The 20,298-nt window shown below is 47.7% G+C and overlaps 1 protein-coding gene across 1 annotated transcript in view; it reads right to left on the minus strand.

Annotated features, from left to right (window-relative positions):
- Positions 1–3,079: 3,079 nt before the first annotated feature.
- Positions 3,080–20,298, minus strand: part of LOC134565702 (transmembrane protease serine 11G-like) — a 152,664-nt gene continuing 135,445 nt past the window's right edge. The window contains exons 11-12 of the mRNA XM_063425340.1: positions 12,389–12,531; positions 3,080–4,268 (exon numbers count right to left, since the gene is read on the minus strand). Of these exons, the coding sequence (XP_063281410.1) occupies positions 4,107–4,268; positions 12,389–12,531 (305 nt within the window). The 3' untranslated portion in view covers positions 3,080–4,106. The remainder of the gene's footprint in view (positions 4,269–12,388; positions 12,532–20,298) is intronic.

A 20,298-nucleotide genomic window follows, 5' to 3' on the forward strand; every position in this document is an offset into this window, starting at 1 on the left:
TTTCTGCAACAATTTACAACAAGGGAGATGAGGAAAAATTATTATGCAAGTACACATAGTATTTTATTTTTTATTTTTTGCTGGACAAATTATTATTATTTTTTTAAATGTCATCAAATTCATGGTCAAGATACCATCATATTTAAATTAGATCTCATAGGCATTGTTTGCCCCCTTTTCATTCTTTACATAGGGATGGTGAATGAGTCAAGAAAATTAATGGTGTCTAAAACTTGGGTTCTAGATGGCTGCCTAAGGTCACTTTATGGCTAATCATGCACTGCTTGCTATTGCAGTACTGCTAGTAACTAATTTAATACAGAAGTTGATGTTATCAGCTATTAGAACAAATGTGTTACTACAATGCAATCATTTCAGGAGATAGGATTCTGTTTTATTGCCTGATTGTTTAGTAAGATCAGGTAAAATGCAGACAATAACTAATACGATTTCAAAGTTTGGTCAGTGGAACACAATTCTGTCAAAGTGCTCAGTTTGATCATCCATTCTCTACAATTGTAATGGGGTCAATTAAATTAATTATTATATATTTTTTTGGTGATACTCATCCAACTGGTAAATTCTACAACTATAATTGCTTGTTATCTATTGCATTGATTATCTATGCAAATCTACAGTTAATACTGCAGAAATCTATTAGTGTATTCTGTTAAACCTAGTATTAAGGTATATGTTGCATAAAGGCATGACCAATTATCAATATAAATTTGGAAGGCTAGATATAATTTAAATGAAAAAGCGAAAGACATTTTAGAGCCTAATATGCAATTTAAAGACAAACAAATTTGATCTATAAACCGTTAAATGAATACTGAGGATTTTTTAGATAACGTCTTACATGTTAAATTGATGATCAGAGGTGTAACGGGGCCTTTATGAAATTAGTTTTGTTTGGTTATTTAAGAGTAATTAAAAAGATTTCAGCTGTATTCTAAACAGAGAACTTTTTCACAAACATAAAAAGCGACTTCTATTTGTCATGTCACATTTTGACCCATAATGTTTTGCAGACATTAGTAGCAGAAAACAGTAATGGACAACCCGCAAACTGGTTTTCTGGCTTCAGCAGCCTATACAGTCTATACATTTAAGATCCAGCACCTGCTGCTAGTGTGGAGTAGGTTGGCTGGGGGCTATAGGGAGCAGGGTAAATCCAGTGGAATTCAAACACGGTGGCAGGTATGGGATACTAACGCAGTGCCCTCTAGTATTATGGAGAACTGAGCTAGAAGCTCAGTGTTAAAGCACTGCCTGCTGACATTGCAGTGAACCAAATCTCTAGACCAGTGGTAGTCAACCTTTTTCTACCTACCGCCCACTAATGCATCTTTTTGGTTGAAAAAATTTCCTTACCGCCCACCAGTTTTCGCGCAAATGCGGAATATTTTTAAGAAAGGAGGGTGTTTTTTAAAAAAATAAATGTACGTACATTTATCTTTTTATTTCTACTTAATGCAGGTTTATAAGGTTTTTAACTTTATAACGTTTAATGAGAAAACAATAAAGTAAATTGAAATTACCTTTACTAGTGATTAATGAGATCCTTGAGGTTGATGCTGCGAGACTAAATATTTGATATCTGGTTCGATTTTCGTAAGGAACAAACGAAGGTCTCTTTCAGTGATATTCAGACGACTTCTCTGTTTGCGCATAATATGATTTCTCATTTGTGCGTCAGCTCATCTCCTCTCCCTCCTCAATTCCCCTCCCCACCTTTTTTTCCCCTTTTTTTAACCGTCCTTATAGCAATGCCCAGTAGGAAGGCTGAGCTAGGTAGCTCACTTACTATAGTCCACTATAACAGACAGGCACAGACACACAAGACAGACACACACACAAGACACACACACAGGACACACATACAAAGACACAGACAGGCACACATACACACACAAGACATATACATACAAACAGACAGGCACACATACAAACAGACATGCACACACACATGCAGACACACACATAAGACATACATAGACACACACATACAATGACACATACATACAAAGACAAGACACACATACATACCGACAGACACACACACAGGACACACATACAAAGACACAGCCAGGCACACATACACACACAAGACATATACATACAAACAGACAGGCACACATACAAACAGACATGCACACACATAAGACATACATAGACACACACATACAATGACACATACATACAAAGACAAGGCACACATACATACAGACAGACACACACACATATATATACAGACAGACGCATACACACACACACAAGACATACATACAGACACAGACAGGCACACATACAGACACACAAGACACACATACATACACACACAAAGACACAGACAGGCACACATACACACACAAAGACACAGACAGGCACACATACACACAAGACACATACATACAAACAGACAGGCACACATACAAACAGACACACAGACATGCACACACACATGCAGACACACAAGACACACATACAATGACATATACATACAAAGACAAGACACACACACACACATATACACAGACAGACACATACACACAAGACATAGCTACAAAGACACACACACACACACACACACTATATTTAAGTCACCCTCCTGTTTCCTACCTTTAAGGTGCAGGAGGGTGACTTTCCCTGGGGTCCAGTGGTGGCTCAGGTGGATGGGAGTCAGAGTTCCCACTCTGACTCCCTCTGCTTCCTCCCGCGCGGCTCTCAGTTTTAGCTGGGAGGAGTGACCGGGGAATCACTTCCTCCCAGCTCTGATGTCATCACAGGGGGCCCGGTCAGCGCTGGGCGCTTTAACAGCGCGACCGGGCCCCCTTACAATCCGCATCCATCGGGTGGCCCTGACAGCATGGGCCACCCGATGGACACTTTGGAAGGCGGCCCCGGCGGTTTACCGGGCGGGCCGGAGCCGCAAATGGTCACGGCGGTACCCAGTCGCACGGGTACCGCCGGCTCGCACCCGCCGGCCCGATCAACCTGGAAATCCCTACCGCCCACCTGGAATCCTGAAACGCCCACTAGTGGGCGGTAGGGACCAGGTTGACGAACCATGCTCTAGACTCAAAACAGTCGGAGAGTCAGGTGCATTTAGGTCTTTACCATGACCACCACAGGGAAGCAGGGAAAGAGGAGGGCTGCTGGCACTTCCCCCCTTGGTTTCTGCCAAAAACGACAGGCCAGTTTACATGTCTGCCTTTTGGGGCATGAACAATTAGACACTAGGTGCCTAGGGACTGGGCAGGGCTAACAAAAACAGACCAAGCTTAATTATGCATGTAATAAACAGAGGAATGGGAGATTTCCCCAAAAACCCAAGCTCTGTCTTGCTTTTCAGAGTCAATAGGAAGTAGGAGGAGGGTTACAAAGATTAATCCTTTAAATAGAAGCAGCATAGTAACTGCATTAAACAGACTCAAACAACAAGTATCTGTCTAACACACCGTTAAATGGGCTCTGTCACCTCAAACTTACCTTTCTCCTATTGTTACCTTTTCTCTTCCTCTTTCAGAATCTTTTCTTCTTTTTTTATTTTTGATCTATTTATCTTTAAAAAAGAAGAGGGACTACTTGGTCTAATGCATTTTTTTTTATGATTGGCAATCTTGACAAAAGGTAGGGGTTAAGGCAAGTTCCACTTCCTTTCTCAATTAACAAAGGAAATGGAACTTGCCTTAAGAGGAAACAATGGGAAAAAAAGCTAAAATTGAGATGACAGAGCTAAATTCTTATATTTTAAAAGTTGGTGGGATGATGCTCCCAGTTGCCTCAATGGAGAAGCTTCGACTGTTCAGAGGGCACCATCACATCTTTCAACACGGGATTCAAAACCAGCTTGGAGATCAGTGCCGTGTGTATTCTTGATATATGCAAATGTTGACTATCTCCCTCAAAAGATTCAGAGAGAATGCATGAATACATATAATCCGAGATGGCAACAAAGAATGGCATCATGTTGTGTAATGACCTGAGGTTTTTCCCAAAGATCCCGTGATGACCATATGAAAGTTCATGGTGGTTCTTTACATATTTTAGTAAGACAGGACTCCATATCACCACAATTGCCTCTTCATTATCTCTGTAGTGTGTTAAAGGCCAGACACTGCCGTGATCCAACTGCGCAGATAAGTAACCCTGGAATAGACAGTGGGCTTGTTTGCAACAGCACACCCTTTCCCAAAGCTAACGATTCCAGTGAGATACCAAGATCCATCTGACTGAGTTTCAACAAGAGGCCCTCCAGAGTCTCCCTAGTTTGGAAGGGTAATAATAATTAATTACATCATTAGACTATTTTAATTTACATAGTTTTAAAAACAAATACTGTGAATTTAAACAAACTGTATTACCTTTCCAATTTACTTTGTCACTGAATACAATGTACTGGTTATTTGAGAAATAAAACTCTAAACATATCACACACATACAAAAACACAATCACTGCGCTCATAGGATGCATGTATGTTTAGGCTCAGACTTTTGTTTATTGACACACAATCATTTTTTCTTCTTCCCAAGAAGAACTGAGAACACCAAGAATATGCAATGTATTTTACCACTAATGCTTCTGCCATGACTTTAAAGGGAAACTATATAGCCAGGAAAACAAAGTTACCTCGATCCAACACCAATGCCCCTCAGTATTAATCCCACACCTGCTGTATTAACCTCAAACTATGCAGTATTAATCCCACACCTGCTGTATTAACATCAAACTGTGCAGTATTAATCCCACCACACCTGCTGTATTAACCTCAAACCGTGCAGTATTAATCCCACCACACCTGCTGTATTTACCTCAAACCGTGCAGTATTAATCCCACCACACCTGCTGTATTAACCTCAAACCGTGCAGTATTAATCCCACCACACCTGCTGTATTAAAGGACCACTATGGGCACAAAGACCACTTCAGCTTAATGAAGTGGTCTGGGTGCCAGGTCCATCTAGGTTTAACCCTTTTTGCTGTAAACATAGCAGTTTCAGAGAAACTGCTATGTTTACCTATGGGTTAATCCAGCCTCTAGTGGTTGTCTCATTGAGACTCATTGAGGCAGTCTCATTTTCACAGTGAGAAGACGCCAGCGTCCATAGGAAAGCATTGAGAATGCTTTCCTATGAGACTGGCTGAATGCGCGTGCGGCTCTTGCCGCGCATGCGCATTCAGCTGGTGACGGAAGAAGAGGGAGTAGAGTCTCAGCGCCGAGGGAGCCCGGCACTGGAAAATAGGTAAGGGATTAACCCCTTTCTCGCCCTTCAGCGCCACAGGAGTGGGACCCTGAGGGTGGGGGCACCCTCAGGGCACTATAGTGCCAGGAAAACAAGTTTGTTTTCCTGGCACTATAGTGGTCCTTTAACCTAAAACCGGGCAGTATTAATCCCACCACACCTGCTGTATTAACCTAAAACCGGGCAGTATTAATCCCACCACACCTGCTGTATTAACCTCAAACCGTGCAGTATTAATCCCACACCTGCTGTAATAACCTAAAACTGTGCAGTATTAATTCCACCACACCTGCTGTATTAACCTAAAACTGGGGAGTATTAATCCCACCACACCTGCTGTATTAACCTAAAACCAGGCAGTATTTATCCCACCACACCTGCTGTATTAACCTCAAACCGTGCAGTATTAATCCCACCACACCTGCTGTATTAACCTCAAACCGGGCAGTATTAATTCCACCACACCTGCTGTATTAACCTCAAACCGGGCAGTATTAATCCCACCACACCTGCTGTATTAACCTCAAACCGGGCAGTATTAATTCCACCACACCTGCTGTATTAACCTCAAACCGGGCAGTATGAATCCCACCACACCTGCTGTATTAACCTCAAACCGGGCAGTATTAACCCCACACTTGCTGTATTAACCTCAAACCGGGCACTATTAATCCCACACTTGCTGTATTAATCTCAAACCGAGCAGTATTAATCCCACCATACCTGCTGTATTAACCTAAAACCAGGCAGTTTTAACCCCACACTTGCTGTACTTACCTCAAACCGTGCAGTAATTATCCCACACATGCTGTATTAACCTCAAACCGGGCAGTATTAATGCCACAAATGCTGTATTAACCTTAAACCAGCAGTATTAATCCCACACCTGCTGTATTAACCTCAAACTAGGCAGTATTAATCCCACACCTGTTGCATTAACCTCAGGTCATTAACCCCTTAAGGACCAAACTTCTGGAATAAAAGGGAATCATGACGTGTCACACACGTCATGTGTCCTTAAGGGGTTAAAGGGACACTCCAGGCACAGAGACCACTTCTGCTCTTTGGAGTGGTTTGGGTGGCAACTCCCACTACTCTTAACCCTGCAAGTGTAATTATTGCAGTTTTTTTTATAAACTGCAAAAATTACATTGCAGGGTTAACTCCACCTCTAGTGTCTGTCTACTAGACAGCCACTAGAGGTCACTTCCTGATTTATAGCAGGGACATCGTCGCTGCCTCAGGTAAGTGACTGAACGGGGTTTCAAAGCACAATGGTAATTTGAAATATACTAGCAGTGGATGTTATTAAGGAATTCTACTTACCTACCCCTCTAATTGGTCTATAATAAATTTCAATATCATATGCATTCTTTTATTTAACAAAGTTAAAAGCTTATTTAATCTACCCTATCTGGAAATCTAAATAAAAGGATTAGCTAGCATCCTCTATCCCACAGGATTTAACTGTTAATTCGAATTTACGTTTCTATCCTATTGTAGAAATTCATAGAAGGAGATTTATTGACACCCTCTATCCCTTTCTAAGAGGACCTGACTCAAATTATAGGAGTGCTATTAAAATAATGTACTAAAATCACACTTTTTAAATTGCTATTCCTAAATTAACATTCCCAGCTGAATTAAATACTGTCATCAGATTAGCATTTTCCAGTTTATGAACCACAGGGGTTTGTTCACGTAATCACGTTTGTGTGACACTAAAACGCCTTTTGTTTTGTGGAAATATATTGTACTTTTTTAAATTCAAACAATAAAGTTGTAATGTGTTCTTACCTTGAGAGAGTGTTTTTTACATAAAAGGTCTCTTTCCAAGGATCTCTTGGGAATTACTCACTTGTTGGTTCTTTCTCCTATCTGTTCTAATAACCACACACTGTGCAGTATTATTAACTCCAAATATGGAAGGCGGAGCTAAGCTGGGGAAGCAGACGGACGCATGGTGGAGGAGCTCCGGACAAAACTAAAGAAAAACTCACCCTTTCCACACCTGGGCACCGGCGGAAACCACCGCAAACTGAGTCCAGAAAAACGAAAAAAACAAAAGCCGGACAAGCCCCGACCCGGCATGGATATCGGGAATGGCATCCCTGTATGGCGGCTGTTCGGAATTCTACGACGGCTCCTCGGACGACACAGAGGGAGACCCATCACCGGCCCCAGCATTAAAACAGCCGGTCCAGACACGGACCCAGCCACCCGCGACTGACCCCAAACCGGTAACTATGGAAGCCATAGGAGACCTCATGGCTGAGCACCATAGGAAAATCGCGGCCGACGTGACTATGATAAGAGATGACTTGAAAAATCTGACAGGTCGACTCCAGGCAGTGGAGGGAATCTCCACAACACATACCACTCAAATAACTGAGCTCCAAGCTGCAATCAGTGCACTGCAAAAACAGAACCAACAACATGACCAGCGATTCTCTTTACAGGAAGACAAAAGACGCTGCAAAAACCTAAAGGTTAGGGGGGTGGCTGATTCAGTTCCCGACGCAGAGCTCCCACACTTTACCAGCCGGCTCCTCACCACACTCTTGACTGCTGAGACCAGCCAGGGCACCACCCAGCACTTCTAGGGACATAGTGCTCCAATTCCAAAACCTGAGGGACAAAACTGCAGTCCCAGCAGCCACCAGGGAGCAGTCGGCATACCTCTTTGAAAACATGACCCTGTCATTCTTCCCAGACCTCTCAAGCGGAACATTAGCATGGCGAAGATCTCTAGAACAATTCACTGCAGTGCTACGAGCCAACAAAATCAGGTACCACTGGGGCCCAACTCATGTCCTACACATCATGAGGGGAGACACGCCACATACTGTAAGCAACATGCATGAAGCCACGAGGGTCCTGGGCGCGCTGGGTCTCCCCCAGAATGCCCTTCTACCAGTGGGACCACTGGGGAGAACCACATGCCCCCTTGGGCGGGATGCAGTCAGTGCACCGGAGTTCGTGCCGAGGAGGCCTCAAGCGGAACAATACGCAGCGGCCAAGACCTGAACCAGACCCCCCCCCCCACGCCAAGGGGTAATTTAGGAGCACATAATATATACCACAGTGCAAAAACTTAACCAGCAAGGGATTCTACAATCCCCATTAGGTCACGCGGTCACAGTACCCACCGAGACCTGGAGGACTCAACCCCGCTCTCTCCTAACTAGACCGCAACACAATAGTAGACTAACATTACAACCCTTAACCTGTCACACTAACGGACACTTAACAGGAGCTACCTGTCACGTATTCATCCGCTTATAAAAATGTGGTTAATGACATTTACTGTCCACACAGGAAAAGTTGTGCCGAGCAGCAATCAAATCCACAGAAGGGTTAATGCTGAGCAGCAATTATGCAAATTGAAACCTGGTAACTGCTTTGGGGTCAAAGGCCGGTTACAGCCTATCAGATCTAGAGGAGGGGTATTTAGGCCCAGTTCTCATCCTGCTCAGTGCCCTGTCGTGGTTTCCCTTGTGGTTGTCCGAGAGCGCGTTATTGATTTTGGTAATTCTGGTTATTTGACTTTGGCATTGTTTTTGACTTCCCTGTTTTCTGGCATCCCTGACTCCTGGCTTTTCCTTATCATTGTGTCTCTTTCTGTTTCCCTTGACCTTGGCTATTCCTGACTATTCTTTGGTACGTTAGTCCGGCCATTCTAAGGTCCGGTATACGTTACCTATCAGTCCTCTGTGTTACACAATTCTATGTGCTGGATCATTCTGTAATCCTGGCACTACCACAACCCAGCCGAGGAGACTGGAGTGAAGGACCCCCACCCTATAACAGACGCGACTGGTACCACTTACCTTCACAACAACTCACTTCTTACACAAAAACTATATGTGCATAGACTCTTGCCAAAATGTTGTTGAATGCTTAAACAAACGTAGACTGGGAGGAGGCACTTAATCACACATTTAGTACGGTTGAATGGGAAAAGATCTGCAATATCACCCACCACTGCTCAATATTTAGTAAGAGTCAGGAGACCGCATATAAGATACTTACGCAATGGTATTGCACCCCAGACACGACTTAGTACACACATGCTCATGGGTCCAGCCTATGCTGGAGGTGCGCTAATGCAACGGGCACACCTTTACACATTTGGTGGGAATGCGACCTTGTCCAACCATTCTGGTGGACAATCCATAAAATAGCCTCCCGCTTCTCTGACAACCCACCACCACTGGAACCGGCAGCAATGCTGCTCCACCACACGACCACACCGACTTCTAGATACAAAAAGTCACTTACAATTAGAATTCTAAACATGGCCAAGCAAACTATACCACAATACTGGAAAAAAAACGAGACCCCCTCTATACTCAAATGGTTCACCCACATGGAAGAACTACGAGCGGTGGAAGAGCTCGCCATGTTAGCGACTGAAAAGCAACATCAGACCTTCTTAGACATCTGGACCCACTAGATACTGACCACGACGAAACAGGACTTCCTGACGTTGCTACATAACTAATGACAGGGAAATACACTGGCTGGATAGCCACATAGACAACGGACAGACCCTCCTCCTCCTTCCTTATACTTTCCTTACCCCCCCCTCTCATCTCGTAGATTAAAACGAGTGACACCGCCTGGCTGTCACGCAGATTTACAGGCGTTGGGAACACACTCCCCATTGCTTATATCTCCCTCCAAAGCAGGACTCCATCGCCATAGTCTGTTGATAACAGAGGTCCTCAACGGACATGACCCTACAAGACCACGTATCGACCGAATAGTACTCACCCCTCCCATGCACACAGACAACACACTCACGCCAACCTGAACACCGGGGGGGTGATAGCAGGGTGCGCACTAGACAGTTCAGAGGCAGACAAATGGAGAGATCATGCCCTGCCTAAGGGGACAACAGATTAGCTAAGGGAGATTACTCAACTTCATATGGCAAGGGAACACGGGATCCCTGGAAATGAGTTGGGAGGGGGGCCGGGGGGTACACCCACATAGGTTTTGCATTAGTGTTGACATGGGACCTGCGAGTCCGACAATGTTGTTGGGCCTGCGCGCCCGCTTTATGTTTGACTTCTATACGTTGAATGCAAATGCATAGACCTGTGAGTCTACTTGATACATATCTTTCTTCCCCAAAATACAGGAAATAAAAATCATATTTACAAAAAACAAAAACAAACGTAGACACCAGCTGTTGTGGCAGGTGAACTGTTAAATAACACATGCACGCAAATGGATGCCCGGACCTGGCCGGGCTGGGGCCGGGGGGGGGGGGACATCCGGGCGAGATATGTAAACTGGACACAGGGAAAAAGGACACAGACACTCCACCATGACCCGACAAGTAACAAACTATACACACATACAGCTGAACTTAAGGGAGGAGACTGGGAGCTTGCATATGCCCTAAAATACGAGACACACGACACCAGGGTACCCCCAGAGCACACGATACCTGACCAACCACCCCACAGGGCCACCTAACACACGGACACCTAAGACCACGCAACATGGCCTGAACCCCAGACGCACTGACATAGATACCCGAACCCCAAACATACGCTACCAATAAGGGGAGAGGAGGCCATGGGAGGGGGAGGCACAAGGTTGACGAATGGACGGTACAGCGGGGGCACACACTAACTCACGGAGGAGCTAGCTGCCAACACGGAGCTAGTGATCAACACCCTCAGAGAACCCGAACCCCATAGCCCACATACTTAGACACCCGCTCCAAAGCAGTGGAGCAGGTCCACTAAAAAAGGACCTGGGGGCACCGGGAGGACGAACGGGATACGGAACAGGGCGACCAACACAAACGGGGTATGAAAGAACAACGGCAGGCAACGGACTAGCCTGGGTCGCTACGAACACCCCTTCATTTAGAAAACCCGTAATAGGTAACTCTACCTTGGATAAAGTAGCAAGAGTACTAGCTAACCCTGGCTGAAGTACCCGGTGAAAATCTATCCGGCTAGACAATGAGCCGGGAACACCAGAAGGCTACCTACTTTAGACACATTATAACAACATAAGTGACAGTAGGTGCCCGCACACAACGACCTAACGTACATATTCCGCACATCCTAGGACACAACACACCGAAAAGACACACTGAATGTAAGAGTACACAACCCAGTGGGGTGTACCAACGACTGCTCTGACCCAGACGTTACCAGTAGGATGAAATACTGTCCAGACGATGCACACAATGGGGTAACCCCGATAGCCTAACGAAGACAAGAGATAGAGGAGATAGGGCAGCGGCACCCCTCAATGATGAGAGGTATCTCAGCTCACTAAGAATTACGTATGGGAAGAATGACCTACTCACACATTCGCTACCTGATTTAGCTATATTTCAACTCAAAGAGAGCCATATACGCATACGAACATACAAGGAGATCGCGCTTACTATTGTATACCATTGCATGTATGTCATTGTGTATCTATTGTTCTGCAATGAAAAAACAATAAAAACAACATAAAAAAAAAACAAAAAAAACAATGAATGGTGCCAAAAAAAGTTTTTTTTTTCTCTCACTTTCATCTTTCAAGTAAATCTGTACCCCCTTCCAGTAGTGTCCGGTGAAGCAAAACGTCAGTAGGCGGCGTAAAAGGGTGGGCCATTGACGCGAATCACGTAATCAGAACCGCCCAAAGGGACGAACATGCCCAAAAAGGGGGCCAGTCTGCCCAAAGAATTGGAAGGTCAGCCTAGCATTAATGCATGTCAAGCTGCATGGCAATCATGCAGGCTGGCCAACTAAGGATATACTATGCAGACAGCACCATGAGCTTGGCATAAATTTGTCTAATGATGCACTAGCTCTGTGCTTTCTAAGGTCTGTCTCCTAGCACTCGCTGGTCCACTCCTCTCCTAACCTTCTTACTAGCAGGCAGAAGAAGCTCCTGGTATACAGTTTGGGACAGAGAAAATGTGTATGTAGTGAGTGTAAAAGAAAAGGAACATGCCACAGTGTTACAGAGAAAAAAAAAGCTGCAGCTCCATCAGCCCCTATTGTTAATCTGGCCCTGGCTCCAGCCACTATTAGTTCTCCTTAGCAACTCCCTAGTACCAGTGAAAATGAAACTAATGTTTAAGAAAACATAATTAAATTAAAGAAAAAAGATTTACCTGACAGGTGTCGATGCCTCCAGTGACATATCCAGCACATATCATTGATGGACCTATATAACTCCCATACATCGCTGCACTACTACATTGTGCAGTACTAATGATCTTCACTTCAGCTTGCTGTAGCACTGAAGAAAATGTTCCTTAAAAACAATAACAGAACACATGTTTAATAAGTGCCTTAGCTCTTATTTAACAATAATTTTACAGAAAGTAAAAAGATTAGTATATGTTTATAACTTTTTATATATGTGGACAGCAATAGATTATTACCCCCTAAAATATGTGTGGCAAGAGGGGGAAGTAAAATACATTTATACATTCATTAGACATGTCTGAACTATTCATTCAAACTATACTTGTTTTACCATAGTGAGTGTTAAGTGTTCAAAGTATTTTAAAGCCTCTGCAAGCTCTGCCCTGACGTTCTGTGGCTGTCCGATCACATGACATGCGCACAGTCGATTATTCGGCAGGTGCGCTGTTTACCCCAAACCCCCCAATAACTTACAGACACCGTATTTCTGTTGGAATAAAAAAGTCCACAGCTTTATTTATTATTATAAACAAGGTAACAAATTGGGGTCATTGCCACAAAAGTAAATATACCTCCACCCCCCACCGTACATAAATTACCCCCGGCAATGACCCCGCCAATAACAATAAATAACATTATAAATAACCAATTAACACATAACATATGGCCTACCAAAGAGGCCCCATATCCATAACTTTTTAAACTGTAGGGGTGTACCGAGACCCCCCTACACCACCTGGTTCGGAGCCACCGATGAGCTCGAACCCACAAACCATTTCACACTCCAGTTTAATCCAGCCTAACCAATTTATACTCCTCCTACCTTCCAATTACCCAAGCCCTATCCCGCCGCTGTGACCAAACGGGAACTCCAAAACAATAGGGAGGGTGGGAGGGACAATTACCAGGTAAGTGTCAGTTTAGTTAAAATGTCCCTTGGTCATAAAATGGCCGCTTAATATACTCCTATAGTCCAACCCCCATTTACCAATAACCACACCCCTTTAACTGGTTACTCCCCTGCCTACTCCTGGCTCTGTCAAGGCCCACTCCCCTGACTGCGCTGTTCCATGGGCTACATGACATGCGCACAGTCGATTATTCGGCAGGTGCGCTGTTTACCCCAAACCCCCCAATAACTTACAGACACCGTATTTCTGTTGGAATAAAAAAGTCCACAGCTTTATTTATTATTATAAACAAGGTAACAAATTGGGGTCATTGCCACAAAAGTAAATATACCTCCACCCCCCACCGTACATAAATTACCCCCGGCAATGACCCCGCCAATAACAATAAATAACATTATAAATAACCAATTAACACATAACATATGGCCTACCAAAGAGGCCCCATATCCATAACTTTTTAAACTGTAGGGGTGTACCGAGACCCCCCTACACCACCTGGTTCGGAGCCACCGATGAGCTCGAACCCACAAACCATTTCACACTCCAGTTTAATCCAGCCTAACCAATTTATACTCCTCCTACCTTCCAATTACCCAAGCCCTATCCCGCCATAGCAAGAGACTTGACCCCTTAATGTCTCGAGCGACCCCCACCACACATAAATAGGGCTTTGGAAATACCCTCCTGGAATCCTAAGTTTAGTAGATCACACCCCACATCAGACAGGTGCACACCATCCCGCCTAAAATAACCGGGCAACCCGCCCTCCAATTCAAAGTGCCTCACTGGGACCCCCCCTAGTCTCCTAATAAAGACAGACATGGCCTTATTTACTTTACCACGGCAACGTGCCACAGCCGCCGGGTCCCTGGCATGCCTCCAGTTCAACCGCGGCACCATTTCAGACCAAACTATTGTAACTCCTGGGACCAGAGCCCTCACCCTGTCCAGGTCCCTCTTCATTCTCCTGACCAACACCTTCTGGGGGACCAAACCTAAGTCATTGCCCCCACCGTGAATCAACAGTATATCCGGGGCAAACCCCTTGGACAACATCCCAAAAATTTCACCACTTATACTCTGCCAGCTGAAACCCCTAAAACCAAACCACCGAAGGTCCACTGTGTCCAGAAGAAAACCCAGTTGTGTGCCTTGTCTCCGAACTGCGGCCCTCTTCTCCGCCCAGTAGACAAACGAGTGACCCACCAGCCAAGCGACCAAGCCTGAAAGGAAACAAATTCAGTTAACCGGCAGAGCACCCTTTTCCCACATCCACAACATTCCATTCACACCAACCTTTCCGGCCTTACATATGCACGGAACCTGATGGATTCCCATCTCCCAATCTGCTTTATCCGCTCCTCCCCCAGCCCGAGCCGCGCCGCCTCAGTCGCAGCCCCGATACGGAAGGAGTGCGTACCAAATTGTCCGGGCTGCAAGCCCAATCTCGTCAACCCCATGCGGAAGACTCGCAAGAACTGAAAGCGCGACAGCGCCTTCCCATCCTCATGAATCAGGAAGCAACCACCAACCTGCGGGCGAACCCGTAAAAACACGTCCCCACACGCAACCGGGCACACCGGGGACCCTGGTAGAGAGGACAGGACAACATTCTTACCTTTTCCGAAGACGTCCGTCTTCGAGCGCCGGAGCCAAATCACGACCTTGTCCTGTTCTATAGCCACATCCTCATACCGGAGGCCCGATGCCCCCGACCTATTGGCGCTCACCAATTCGCCAATACGAAAAGCCCCAAAGAAAGCCCACACGAAAGCCAAAGAGAACAAAGTTACTTCAAATGCCGAACTACACACTTCGTTCAACAACCCCACCAACCCTTGAAGGGTGGCAAAGGACACAGGCCTCCTCGTATCCACAGACCTCCTGCCCTTCTTGAAACCCTTCAAAGTTTGCTTTACCAAGAAATGTTTGGTCAGGTCTTCCCACCCGTTAAACTTGAACAGGAAGGCTAACGCAGACATGTAGCGTTCCACCCTAGAAGGGGATGACCCACCTGCCACCAACCTGCAAAGAAGCCACAACAGCGTGTCCAACCTACCAGCTGCAGAATCGCCTGCTCCCGCCTGGGACAACATTTCCTCCCATTCACACCAAACCTTAGTATAAGCGGTCCAAGTCCCCGGCGCCAGTGAGCTCCTTATGTATCGCCCAAGCACAACGTCCCGAGCCGCCACATCTCCTCCGGGCATGCTTGCCCTGTCGCTTGTGCGTCCGGCGCTGCTTCCCGGAACCGCACCCACTGTGAACGAGACAGAGCGTCAGCGACCACATTCAGCAGGCCCGGCACGTGCCGTGCCCGGAAGACAATGTTCCAAGACATACACAAGAGCACTAGCTGCCGCAACAACCTAACCACTGGCAGGGACGAAGCCGATAGACTGTTAATTACCTGTACCACTGCCATATTATCAGAGTGGAAGATAACTTTCTTGTCCCTGAGCTCCTCGCCCCATAGTGACACCGCTACCACAACTGGAAAAAGCTCCAAAAAGGCGAGGTTCCGAATCAAGGGGCTCTCGGACCAAGCCTCAGGCCAAACCTCGGCACACCACTTGCCCCCAAGGTAAGCCCCAAAGCCAACGCTCCCCGAGGCGTCCGTAAACAGCCCGGCTTCGCCAGATGCCTTCATCACATCCCTGAAAAACACCCGTCCGTTAAACTCAGTGAGGAAGCGGTCCCATATGTCCAAGTCCTCTCTCATACCAACCGACACCCTGATGTAATGACTCGGCAGACGGACCCCGCAGGTAGCCCTAGCCAGCAATCTACAAAAAACTCTTCCCATAGGGATCACCTTACAAGCGAAATTAAGGCTGCCGAGCAAGGACTGCAGTCCCCGCAGCGTAACTTTCCTAGCGCCCTTTATCGCGTGCACCTGCTGGCGGAGCACCCTCAACTTCTCCTCCGGCAGCCTACATTCCCCCACGACCGAGTCGATTTCCAGCCCTAAAAAACTCAGACACTCGGTCGGGCCCACTGTCTTGTCCTCGGCCAGAGGAATCCCAAACTGTTGGGCTAACCTCTGGAACACCCGCAGTATTTGGGCACATCTGTCGGACCCAGCCGGGCCCACACACAGAAAGTCGTCCAAGTAATGGACCACCGTACCCCCGCCCGATTCCCTGCGCACTACCCACTCCAGGAACGTGCTAAACTTTTCAAAATACGCACATGAAATGGAGCAACCCATGGGTAGGCACAGGTCCACGAAAAACTTACCCTCAAAAAGGCACCCTAACAAATGGTGACAGTCTGGGTGGATAGGAAGGAGCCGGAATGCTGCCTCCACATCCACCTTCGCCATCAAAGCCCCTCGCCCTGCTCTCCGAACCAACTCGACAGCATGGTCGAATGATGCATACGATACGGAGCACAGGGCCTCATCGATATCATCATTTACTGACGCCCCTTTCGGGAATGATAAATGATGAATCAACCTAAACTTACCCGCCTCCTTCTTGGGGACTACCCCCAGCGGGGATACCCTCAAGTCAGGCAGCGGCGGAGCCTCGAACGGCCCAGCCATCCTACCCAGTTGCACCTCCTTCAGCAACTTGTCCCTCACAACTCCCGGGTGTTCACCCACCGACTTGAGATTACTGCATAACCTCCCCACATCCCTACTCTGAAACGGTATTGAAAAACCCTCCGTAAAGCCGTGCCATAAGAATTCCGCGTCCTGACGGTTACCGTACTGTTTTAGCCACGGCAGCATCTCGCCTACTTTCACCGGGGTTGCCCCCCGCGGCAGCGGAGGGGGCCGCCGCTCCAACGGCTCCCGCTCCTGGTGCAGACTTACCTCGCTTAAAACACCGGCTGGCTCCGTGTGCACCCCCACAACCTGAGCACTCGTGCTTAAACCGGCACGACGCACCCCACTTACATTGGCCCTCGTTAAAGAGCCAACAGAAGCCTTTCTTTTGCCCGGCCGATGCAGGTCCCCCAGGGGCCGCACCGGCCGTCCCTTGAAAGGGCGCAGCCTTTTGCCCCATCATGAGCCGCATCCAGAGGGGAAGGTCCATTTGATCCCACCGCATGCTGGGATTCGCCGCTAACCTCTGGCGAAACTGCTCGTCGTACCGCCACCAGGCGACCCCGCCATAGGTCCGATACGCTTCCCCAATCCCATCTAGGTAGCAAAACAATTGGGAGCATTTGTCCGGCGACTTTTCCCCTATCACGCTGGCCAGGATACAGAAGGCCCGCAGCCAGTTCCCAAACGTTTTAGGAATCTTCCGATACCTACGCTTTTTCTCCTCCTCCTCCTTCTTTGCGTCCTTCTTGTCCTCCTCCTTCATGTCTAAGAACTCCTCCAGCGGGAGCAAGGAAAAAACCTCCACAAACTCACCCTTCCAAATTTTCTCCTTGATGTCCATTTTCAGATGACAACCTAATGGGCCCGAAAAAGACACGTGCACGTTTTGCCGCGCAGCGTCGGTAATTTCGCCCCCAATACCTACCTTGTCCCCCGACTCCTTACTAGTTTCAGACACAGATAACCCCACTTCGCTATCCAGCGTTGGGCCCACGGCCCTACCTTGTAACCCCTGGCCTTTCTCACACGTCCACACTCTCCCAAACTGAGGTGAAGCCATTTCCCCACCCGCCCATGAATCTAAGAAAGATTTTAAGCAATTCAATAGTGTTCCTGCGTGTGGTGTAACAGTTGACTCACCGCCTGAGCCCGAAGCCGCAGAAGGCTGTGGGTTCGTTTCCCGTCCGTCCGCCATGCTTGGCTCCGGAGCATCCAATTGGCGCCGACTCCCGTCAGCCTGGCCCTGCCTCAGGACCGCGGGTGTAGTGCTGCGAGACCTGCAAGGAGAACGACACCTGGGTAGTGTGTTCACATGATCACATACCCGCCCAACCTCCTTATGTTCATGCCTGTAGTTCCGCACCATATCCCGACTCCCTGCCTGGCCCTCCCGGCCGTAAGCACTGCGCCGCTGACCTGGCGAGCTCCTGCCTGAGGACCCAGACGCACTGCGCCGCTGCCTCCACCTCCGGTCCCTTGAGGCCGATCTCCTTCTGCTAAACCTGCTTGCAGACCTGCTCCTCTCTCTACCCCTCCACCCGTCAGCCTGCCTCCTGTCATGCCTGGCACTGACGCCGTGCTGCTCCCTGCTGCGATGCGGCCTAGGGCTCCGCGAGAGACCCCTCGGTCCCCGGGAGCCGCCCCTGCGGCCCTCCCGCTCTCTCCCAGCCCGTCCTGTCTCCATGCCCTGAGCTGAGTCCTGGGAGCTATCCCGACCTGCTGAACCTGGCCCCTTTTGGGCCGCCTTGCGAACTGGGGATTCCGCCTGTCTATCCTGGCGTTTTCTGTCTGCTAAAGCCGCGGGCCCTGCCGGCCCCAATGTACCTGGCTGAGCGGACCCGCCGTCTGCGTCCCTTGTGCTGAACCTGGCCCCACTAGAGGCCGCCCCCGATGTGTCCCCTTGCCCAGGGGCTCCCCCTGCCATCAGGGGGACCGCCTGATCACTAGAGGCCTCCGCTCTGCCCCCCGCCCGCTGCCCAGCCCCAGCGCCATTCCCTGACTCACCGGGCCGCAACCGCTCACTGCTTCCACCATCCGATCTGCTCTGGGTCCTGGCTCCAGCCGCAACCGTCCCGCCTGCCGCCTCCCGGCGGGGCGCACACCGCGTGGTAGGCCTCGGCCTAGCTGCTGCCCGCGCCCGGCCAGCACCGCGTCGGACCGACGGTGCCGGCCGTGGTACATCCACTCCGCTGGGGCCCGCTACCTCATCCAGGGCCCCAACAGACTCCGCTGACGGGCTCCTCCGTCTGCCGACTTCAGGCTCCATGCCCGGGCTCAGCCGCTGGGGCGGTCTCGCCCTCCTCATGGAACGCCGTGCAGCCGCCGCAGGGGTTGTAGGGGGGGGACCCTGAGCCCCCAGTTGCTCGTGAAGCCAGGCCAGTCCTCTATCCCGCACAGCAGCTCTCACTCCCTCCAGGATTTCTTCCATTGATGCCATGATCTGCAAGACAAAAGAAAAAACCAACACAGACCTGCCAAAAACAATTACCAGGTAAGTGTCAGTTTAGTTAAAATGTCCCTTGGTCATAAAATGGCCGCTTAATATACTCCTATAGTCCAACCCCCATTTACCAATAACCACACCCCTTTAACTGGTTACTCCCCTGCCTACTCCTGGCTCTGTCAAGGCCCACTCCCCTGACTGCGCTGTTCCATGGGCTACAGTTAACCCACTGCAGTTCAATGAGAAGTCTTTGCAAGGCAGGTGTTCTAAATAATTGCCTGGCTCTTGAGTTTAGCTCCACTGAGCTAACCAAACCAGGAAATAACAGGACAGGTTGTCCAATTGACAGTCAGGGGGTGTAACAAGGTTCATGTATAAAAGTGCTACTCTCTATTGAAACACGCACTTTTTTAAAATGGGGAAAAAAAGGACACACTCTTTACAATTAAGGCACTTATAAACATTAGGGGTTAGGAGTGTCCCTTTAAAGGGTTTCTCCAACGCTTTTTTGTTGTTATAAGAACAATGTTCTATTGGCATTCTTGTGCAGGTCTCCAACATAAAAACGGAAAAAAAATCATTTTAAAATAAAGTTTACTTTGACTTCTGACATCACGGAAGTAGTGCTGATGTCCAATCAAAGGCTTCGTTTAGAGAATCCTTTGGTTGGACCATTTTACAGGCATGCAGCGCATGTGCACATTCTGAGCCGGTGAAGGGAGAAACACTGCACATCCAGACTCCATCATGACCATTTCAAAGAGCAGAAGTGGTCATGGTGGTTGGAGTAGCCCTTTACGGTAGTATTTATTTTACCTTGTGACAAAAAAGTTAAATGAACATTATCAAAATTTAATTTCTATAAATATGGCTTACAGGGTCACCAAAATATATCACATATGACTCACATACTGTAGTTATAGTGATACTAACGAACTTGGATAAAGATAGTTGATCAACTTT

This window comes from Pelobates fuscus, chromosome 6 (assembly GCF_036172605.1).
Source record: "Pelobates fuscus isolate aPelFus1 chromosome 6, aPelFus1.pri, whole genome shotgun sequence".
Taxonomy (NCBI): Eukaryota; Metazoa; Chordata; class Amphibia; order Anura; family Pelobatidae; genus Pelobates; species Pelobates fuscus.